Source organism: Gossypium arboreum, chromosome 8, assembly GCF_025698485.1.
Source record: "Gossypium arboreum isolate Shixiya-1 chromosome 8, ASM2569848v2, whole genome shotgun sequence".
Taxonomy (NCBI): Eukaryota; Viridiplantae; Streptophyta; class Magnoliopsida; order Malvales; family Malvaceae; genus Gossypium; species Gossypium arboreum.
Genome location: NC_069077.1, coordinates 128,742,643 through 128,752,634, shown reverse-complemented (window position 1 = coordinate 128,752,634; position 9,992 = coordinate 128,742,643). Strand labels below are relative to the sequence as shown.

Genomic DNA, 9,992 nt, shown 5'->3' with positions numbered 1-9,992 from the left:
TTTTTTTTCTTTTACCTTGCATCTAGCTTGAATATTAAGCCAAAATGGTCTCGTTTATCTTTCAACATCGGTGCCTCGACCTTCCTTGGAGATATCTTTCGAGTCTTCTTCCCGACAAGGCTCTCTTTCCAATCGTTAATCACAGGCCCATCTTTGTAGTATTGGATATTTTGGGCATTGGGATCCTATTCCCTTCGACAATGAATGTTGTGTTGATAAATTCCAGTAATTGAAAGGAGCATTCTATCGCTTCGTCGTCCGCCCCTATGTATAGTGCGTCACTGGTAACGGATGTAATAATGTCTTCCTCTGCGTTTATCGTTACCAGTCTACCCTCAATTACCGATTTTAAATTTTGGTGTAATGACGATGGCACTACTCCCGCTGAGTGAATCTAAGGCCTCCCCAACAAGCAATTGTAAGAGGGCTTAATGTCCATCACAAAGAAGTCCACCTTGTACGTGTTTGGGCCGATCAGAAGGGGTATTTCGATTATTCTAATTACTCTCCTTTCGGTGCCATCAAATGTCCTTACTATGTTTTGACATGTCTTCATGTGAGAGCTATCCACGGACAACTTGTTCTGTGTGGATAAGGGTAAGACATTTAGGGCCGATCCATTATCAATTAATACCCCTGGCAGCGTATACCCCTTGGAGTGGGTGGTGATTTGTAGAGCTTTAGTTGATCTTATACCCCCTGACGGTATCTCATTGTCATTAAAGAAAATGAAATTGTCGGCACTTATGTTGTTGACAAGACGATCTAGCTTGTTCACGGAGATATCATCAACGACATAGGTTTCGTTTAACACTTTCATCAGTGCGGTACAATGTGTTTCTGAACTCAAGAGTAAAGCCAATATTGATATGTGAGCCTGCTGTTTGTGTAGTTATTCTACGACGTTATACTCGCTGTGCTTAAGGAATTTCAAGAATTCCTTAGCTTCTTTCTCATTTACCGGCTCATTAATAAGTGATTCAATTTTAGCCGTCTTTTCTTTTTCTTGTTCCACCGCTAACGCCTTTTCTTTTATGGATTTTTCTCTTGAACTTGCTGGATCGTAGTGTTTCCCACTACGCGTGTAGAAGCCTACATCTTTGCCCTCTTCTGAAGCATTGACCAGGTTTTCCTCCTCTGGGATTGTCACGTTGCAGTCATAGTTCCAAGGAACCCTTTTGCTATTCTTGTAGGGAAAGGATACAGGTTTTTCGATTATCATTCTCGGCACCTTCGTATTCCTGCTTCATTGTTCCTTAGTCACGAAATGATTACTACCGGGTAATTAACGTTTTGGACCCTTTCTGTTGATCCTTCCTCTAAGGCATAAACCTCTCCTTCTTCTGATCATTTGATCTCTTCATAAAATTCATCTCTTTATTGTCCATTAGATTTTGCACTGTGGATCTGAACTTGGAGCATTCTTGAATGTTATGACCCTCATTGGCACGGAGCTCACAGTATTTTTCTACTCTTTTGGGCCTTTCCTTTGAATCTTATGTGATTAAACCTCTATTTACCATTTGTTCCCAAACCTATCTCAGTGGATTTTTTACTTCAGCTATGTCAACTTTGATTCTTTTGCCCCCACTCTCGATTATCATGTTTAGCCCTTTATTAGAATGATTAGGTAACAGATTTCCTACTATGTTAGGTCTTGATGGGTCATCGAACTTTATGATCCCCATCTTAATGAATCTTTCGATTAACTTTTTAAACGCAGTGTAGTTCTCGATCGAGTGCCCTGCTATCTCCGCATGGTATTCACATTGGGCATTTGCGTCATACCATTTTAGGAACGGGGGTTGTATGGGTTTTAGATAGAATAGGGATACCACATGTGCATTGAATAGATTCTGGTACAACTCCCCATACGTCATTGGGATGGGCAGAAACTGGAGCCTTTCCATATTTGGCCTTGCATTGGATTCTTGCTTTGAAGGGCCCTGATGACTAGTGGTTACTATCCTTGGTTGACCTACCGTGATTGGTTTAGAATAGCCTTTTTTTATATATACTTGCATTATTTACTCTGTGCTCCTTCTTTCTTAGGGCTGGTCTTTTGGCGCTTTCCTCTGCTTCTATCTTCCCGCATCTTACTGCATTTTTTATCATTTCTCCAGACACCACTATGTTTGAAAAGCTTTTAGTAGTACTTCCCAACATGTGGTTGATGAATGGAGCCTTCAAAGTATTGGTAAAAAGCATAGTCGTTTCCTTCTCTAGAAGAGGTGGCTGGGCTTGTGTTACTACCCCTCTCCACTTCTGGGCATACTGCCTAAAGCTCTCACTTGACCTTTTTTCTATATTTTGTAGTATGATTCTATCGGGCGCTATGTCTGCCACATGGACATATTGCTTCATGAAAGCCTATGCCAAATCCTTCCACGAATTCATTTGGGCACGGCTTAACTGGTTGTACCATTTTTCTGCAGACTCGATCAGATTGTCTTGAAATCAGTGAATTAATAGCTGATCATTATTGACGTATCCTGTCATCCTACGACAGAACATCGTAGCGTGAGCTGCAGGCAGCTAGTCCCATTGTATTTCTCAAACTCTAGAGTTTTGAACTTTGGTGGGAGTACTAGGTCTAGGACTAAGCTTAAGTCCTTGGCGTCAACCCCGCAATGGTAGTCAGCATTTTTCATTACCTTGAACTTCTCTTCTAGCCATTTGCACTGGTCCTCAAGTTATTCTGGCAGATCTACTTTTGTCTTTTCCATTTCTGCCACATCATTAAGATCAGGGAAGATGAGGTTAGTTGGATTATCCCCCGGATTAGAACCCGAGCCCATTGGAAAGTTCATCTGTGCTGAGACACCAGCCTGATATTGGGATCTGACGGTAACAGGTACCCTTTGTGGGTACAAATCTGGTTACGTTTGGGCGTTTGTCGGGGCGAAGCCTGGAGGATAAGCGGGGTCTTCATGATCATCTCCAGAACTGACCATAGGGTTCTTCCCTTTATCATGCCCTACAGCCAATAACTGCTTTAATTGGCTTATCAAACATCTTTGAGATTCTAACATCTGATCCCTCATATCTTGTTGAATGTTGGCTAGTTGTTCTTGCATCTATGCCTGCAGTTGATCTTGCATATTTCTTTGCAACTGTTCTAATATTTCCATTATTTGAACCATTATTTTCATCTTGCGGCAGGTACGGTAGTGATATTTAGTTGGTGGATTTTCGTTGGTTTCCAGGGTAACTGTCATAATTTTAATTAATTAGGGTCTTTTCATGAAACTTAGTACATATGATGAAATGTCATACAGATGAATGAATGCAAAGAAAAGTGTTGATTCTGATTCAATTTCATTAGAATAACTCTGCTAGAAAATAAATTTCTTTACAAAAAATAGATTACATATGCGACTTTGCACAAATACCCAAAGCCTTAACTTTCCTAAGAAGCCAAGCTAACTCTCGACACCGATCTGATTTCGACTCATATTTTACACTTAGTACATCAGCCTGAACTGCCAGGTTTTGCAGATGGTCAGACACCTCTCACACTTGAGCCACAGCCTCGCCCATGATATAATCTCTATCTCTGATCTGATCTTGAGAGCAGTGGAGCTGTTTTTTCCAATGTTCATTGTTTGCCTCAAGAAGTTCAACTCGAAGTTCACCATTTCGCAGTGCGGTCTCAAGCTTTTCTATCCTTCCTTTCAACTCCTTAATCTTGTTTAGGCTAGCCTTTAATTCGATTACAGAATTGCGACTACGATGCTGATGTAGTGACTTTTGTAACTCTACTGCCCGAGCTCTTAGCCTCTCTTTTTATTTTGGCTTTCCAATAGACTCTTTTTTAGAGTATCCTCTTGTACTCGAGCATCTTGAAACTTCTTCTCCAATTGATCGGCTCTAGTCTTTTCTTCCTTGATTTCTTGCCACCATTACTCTAATGTTTTACCCAAACCAACAGTTCTTATTGACATACGCAGCTTCTTGTAATCTGTCTTCAAAATATCCAAATATTCTTCGGCCTTATTTTTGCCTTTTCTTAATTTCTCGGCCTCTAGCTTGTGGATGTCGACGTCTAGTCCTAGCCATATCTTTTCCTTCTCTAACTGCTCTATTTTCTTTTCTAATTCCCAACTCCTTTTCTCAAAATCTTGCTTGATGATCTCTAATTCAGACGGGATTACTTGTAAGTGCTTCTCTATTGGGCGAGTGCTTTCTTGACTTGGAATTGGGATGTTCTTGATTCTTGTACCCCACCACCAGTCATACTCAAGGGTCGTCATCGGACCTGCGGCGAATCCTTTCATTCTACGGGTTTGGTTCCAAGTGTTCAATATTTCACGAATCTTATTTCTATAATTATCGCCCTTGTAAGTGAACTCGCATTGAGCCAACACTTGTGTCGCTAGTATGAACTGCTTTGATCGATGCTGCCTTAACACGAGAAGTGGAACATATCTAACGGCTCCCCAAATCCCAAGTAGGAGAACCCAATCAAAATCTCCATAGCAATACAAGATCTCATCAGGGATCATCCATGGAGTCTTCCATTCGACATCTTCGACTTGTAGATTCTGGAGAATCGCCATCCATTTCTTTTCTGAAATGTCGTCTCGCCTCAGTGTAGCCACTACTTCCTTCAACGGGGAGTAGTTCTAGGAAAAAACTTGATAAGAAACTTTTTCTACCTTCCAGAAGTGGCTATGGAACCATGTTAACAACAGCTGTGCACACCCTATAAATTTGCCCTCACCCTCTTTCCGGCACGCGTTTAAAGACCTAAAAGTTTCAGCTAAAATCGTAGGGACGAGTGTAACCCATTTGTCAAGTCGATCAAATAGGTCTGAGACTACTTCATCTACGTGCCCTAATGCCTTGGGGAAGATGACCAAACCGTAGATGCTTAAAGCGAAAACGTCAACCCTTTTCTTCATATCCGGATGTGCTAGAATTAAATCTCTCAATTTCTTCCAAGGGATGTACTTACTATCTCTTTTTTGCTTGATCTAGGATACAACCCACAGTTCATTCATTCCTGTAATGCTCATTAATTTCTTCAAAAAGGCTGGGACATTAGCAGCTCGCGAATATGCTTTGTCGACTTGAATCTTCGAGCAACGAAGTAAGGCCATGTACTCTTCCACAGTGGGTACCAAATCGACTCTCTCAAAAGTGAAGCAATTGTAGGCGGGATTCCAAAATTGGATGAGGGCTCAGAACAAATGTTTGTCCACCTTTATATCGAGTAGATAGAGCAAGTCGCCGTAATTACAGTGAAATAGCTGCTTGATCTCGTCATCCCATTGGTCTCATATCTCTTTTAATTCTTGCAGGTTATTTTGAGTCGTACTGATGCGGGTGAAATTCCATAACTCTAATACGTATCCCTCGGTCAGACTATCACCTTTTCTTGCTGCGTCCTCTCGACCATATTCAGACGGCCCCATTATCCTCCACTCTATTAAGAAACCTCTTTTCCATGCTAAGCTCTCTATTTAGTAACCAAAGATGAATCAACATCTTTTTATGATGGAATGCCATGCAATAACAGCAAAACACAACAAGTTAGTATTATGTACAAAAAATAGAACTCAAAGCAAACAGGCAATAATCAAAAACGTATTCGGGTAACCACTAGTGTTTGGCGTGGTTCTACCTAGGGTAGGCTCTTAGGGCTCATTACATGTGGTTTGGTTCTAAAGTAAAGGTACCTGAACCGGCAGATTCCTCTATCCTCACCCATTATAGGCTCATACGGACCGAGTTTAGTTTAGGGGAATACATTTCCCTATGGCTATACAGAGATGAAAATCTCACGAAGACGTAGGTACGGATGTATTCCGAAAGCAATCCACTATCCTATACGGAGGTGAAGACCTCACGAAGGAATAGTTTCTCACTCCCACTTAAAAGGGTAAAATCGACCAACTTATGAGATGTAATATGCAAAGATACATTAAAAGATTTAAACTACTAAAGCAAGCATATTATGATAAAAACCACGAAAGTGATGGATAAAATGCAATGGAGCAATCGCGGATTTAAAACAGATTTTCAATTTCAACAAAAAGATAAAAATTAATCAATTTATGGCTTGACTCTCAAATTTCCCCAATAGAGTCGCTAAGCTGTAGAAACCTTATTTTTTGAAAAGAGGTTGTCAACTTTTATTTAAAAATGAAAATGGAGTCGCCACTGATTTTTTGAGGTGTGATCGGATCATCTAATAATTTGATCATTTTAATAAAATATTTCGATTTACTAAAACAACAGTTTTGTTTTACGAAATTTGAGAAAACGGGTTCAAGAGTCGGTTACGTGCGAGGAAGGATTAGCACCCTCGTCACGCCCAAAATTGGTACCAAATTTAATTAATTAATGTCTTAATGTCGAGAGTTGAAATTTGAAAATATTTTAAAATACGATCCCTTCTTATTAACGTATGTTTTTTTCAAAAAAAAAAACTTGAATTAAATTGAAACGAACATCAAAGGCCCACTCGTCCCAAGATAACGAAATGCCACATTCCATAAGTTAGGATGCAACATTCGAACATTCGAGAACCAGTTTGCCTTTAAATTTTCCAAAACTTCATGTATTTTTAAATCTAAAAGGATATTTGGCTATTTAGGTTTAACAAGAAAATCGAAACCACGTAAATTAGGGTACGATTTCTTGAATTCCCAAAATGCAAAATATTGCCATATATTGAAAATTTTTTATTTTTGAATAATAACAAGTATAGCATTTAACGATGCGCGTTTATTTTGTTTGGAGCAAAACCAATTGGTCAATATTAGACAAATACGTTGGAGTTTAATACATGATGTGATTTAAACTAAATAAACAAAAGGTAACATAGAGCATGGAATAATAATACACGAATTAGATGCAATGTTAACGAATGTCCACAATACAAAGATGTTAATAAATAATTTCTAGAACATGTAATGACAATATTCACACAATGTATATTATTTTAATACCAATATTAACAAACGAAGAATATGCAACAAAATACTATATAAAACAATTTGAAGTCAATTGTAATAGGCCCATTTCGCCCGGGCCCGTTAAGATCCAAAAAAAAAATTAAAAAACAAAAATCACAAAATAAAATCTAATAAATGTCTATAGTCCATTTATACTTACAACCCAAGTAAATCCCTTAAGCCCGATAACAGATCTAACCCAGTTAACCCCAAACAGCCTAACACCTAATGGCCCAAAACTCAAACCCCAACCAGATTTTTGGAACCCTAGCCACCAAGCTCAAGTGCGCAGCAGTCTCGCATGAAACCAGTACCGAAGCATTCGAGCCTCCTCCACGCCCACGAACGGCCCCTCCTTCCGTACGACCATAGCCACAATGGAACCTGCGAGAAGAAATAACATAAACAATAACAAAAGCCAGCAAATGACAGCAAGAAAATAGAATTTTATTTTTTCTTTTTATTTATGCTGTAAATCGGCTATAAAAAGCCATTGATTTCATCCCTATTTTTTTCACTCCTACTGTACGCATACTGTACGCATACACATACAATATACATATATCAAATCTAGAAAATTTCAAAAAAAGAATTCTGGAAAGGTGATCTTTGTTCTTTTAATTTTTCTGTTATTTCTATCAATTTTCCTGCAAGTATTTTTCATCATTTGGTTTTCTGAAACAAAGAGAATAAAAAGGCAAGTCTTACCTTACAAATCAGCCATGGATCTCTGCCCTCTTCGCTGAAAATTGAAGTTGGAAGGGTCCAAAGGCATCATCGATTGTCGCTGGAGTGCCATCGATCACCTGATGAAGTGGTGTACTCGGTGGCTGCTGGAATATGCCCAAACAATTTGATTTTTAGGGCTGAGAAGTTTGGTGAAGTGGGGGCCGTGTTTAGAAAATAGATTTAGGAAATGGAAGGTTAAATGACCTGCTAAAGAAACGATACCGTGTCAAAAAGGGGGGCGAAGCTTTGGCGCCTAAAATGGTTTATTTAGGTAGCAGGCCCTTCCCCTTTTCATCGTGTTATGGTTCGCTCCCCTCTGCACCTGATTTGTTTTATTTTCTTTTTAATTTTTTCCTAACATTTGTATGGCTTTGCATTTTAACCCACGTGTCAACGCAATGCTTCAGGATCAGGGATAATTTCAATTGTGGTCCCTGTGAATTCATGCGTGTTATATATGAGTCATATTTTATTATTAGTAGTTTATTTATTTTGTAAATTTTTTTTATGCTACTTTGATTTCAATTAAATAATTTGTTTAGATTCATTTTGTTTTTGCTTAACATGTATATTATTTGGGAATGTTTGTATTAATTGTATCATTTATATTATTGGTTGATTTATTTGTTGTAATTTGGGTAATTATATTTCCATGTGTTGCATACGATTTTGTGTAACGTTTTGTGCATTATTCTATATATACCTTATAATAAAACTGGCTCTGTGAATATTATTAATATTAAAATATTATATACATTTAACTTTTTAATTTATTCACATATTTATGATTCTATATGTATTTGTTATTTAAAATCACATGTTTTATACAATATTCAAATTCAAACAAAATATTGGTATATATATATATATATATTATTTTATGTACATTGCTAAATACTAGTATTTTATATATAATTTCTTTTAGATCAATTCACATATTTTATTATATATCTTTATTATTTAAAATATCCTACATAGTTTATGCATTCTTTAAGTTATCATTAAGCATTTGTTTAGCACTTATATTTAATTTGCATACATTATTAAAGCAATATTATTTTTATACATATAATTTTTAGTAAATTTATATATAATTGCAGTTTTTTTTATTAATTATATATATAATTTATGCTAATTTTAGGTTAATTTTATAATTCATATTTTTTATTCCATATTATTTTCATATTCAATTATTTTAAAATGCCTTCACATGTATATAATCCATATTAAATTATTTTTACTATGGTACGTGTTATTATTTTCATATAACTTTATGTAAATATTTTTCTATGCATGTATCTTCTTTTAAAGTTATTTATGTGTATAATATATTTCTTTTAAGAACCCTATTTTAAATCATATAATTTATTTATTGTATACACTCTCATCTTATCCTTATGTATTATATTTTTTTACATATAACTTATATATTAACTTGTTTCTTTCATACCTTATTAATTTCATTTTTTTAAAATAATTATACCCAATTTTACTTGTATATACATGTTTCATAAATTTATTTTGTATATTATTTTATATCATGTATTGTGATTCCTTCATATTTAATACATTATTTAAGTTATCATGTGAATTATCAATTTTAAATGAGTTTGTGTTTTAAGTATTTCACATATAATTTGATTTGAACTTTGTATTTTATAATAACTATTTCAATAAACATGTATCCTAAGTTTTTATGCAAATTTGTCAACTTATATACGTATTATATGATTACTAATTCATCGTTATGTTGAAAATGACGTTGATTTCTAATTCCATTTTGTTTCATATATATATATATATATATATATATATATATATATCTTTTTGTTTTGTGCATCATTTTATTTTGTGTCATGTTAATTATAGTGTATATTATTTTGTATTAATTATTCACTATCCATGCTTAAAGAATGTTGGGTTACATCATACTTAAAATAATTGTATATAATTTTAGATGTATTAAGTGAGGTTTATTGTACTTTGTGTATATTATTCCATGTTCATTAACCCTTTTATATATATATATATATATATATATATATATATATATATGTGTGTGTGTGTGTTTTGTTACAATACACTAGGTATTTCATCTATTCTAAAACAATAAACGTATTTTTGAGTAAATTTCTCAATTTTTCGCCATTCAAAATTCGAAATAAAGAAATATCTAATATTTGGGGAATTCGGAAAATCGTGCTCAATCGTACTGGGTATGACTTTTTCGGTGAACTAAATATTTGGATAACCCTTTATAATTTAGTGTACCAGTTTTCAAAAGTCAAAATTCAATCGTAT

At 35.6% G+C, this 9,992-nt stretch overlaps 1 protein-coding gene and 1 long non-coding RNA gene across 2 annotated transcripts; both read right to left on the bottom strand.

Moving 5' to 3' along the window:
• Nucleotides 1–3,902: 3,902 nt before the first annotated feature.
• LOC108468323 (uncharacterized) lies at nucleotides 3,903–4,904 on the bottom strand. Its single transcript, XM_017769213.1, has 2 exons — nucleotides 4,659–4,904; nucleotides 3,903–4,607 (listed from the first exon to the last, which is right to left on the bottom strand). Exons 1-2 carry the CDS (start codon nucleotides 4,902–4,904, stop codon nucleotides 3,903–3,905), a joined length of 951 nt encoding a protein of 316 aa, XP_017624702.1.
• Nucleotides 4,905–6,961: 2,057 nt separating this feature from the next.
• On the bottom strand, nucleotides 6,962–8,019 carry LOC108468957 (uncharacterized). Its single transcript, XR_001869015.2, has 2 exons — nucleotides 7,671–8,019; nucleotides 6,962–7,346 (listed from the first exon to the last, which is right to left on the bottom strand). It is a non-coding gene; the product is annotated as an uncharacterized LOC108468957 (long non-coding RNA).
• Nucleotides 8,020–9,992: the final 1,973 nt, after the last annotated feature.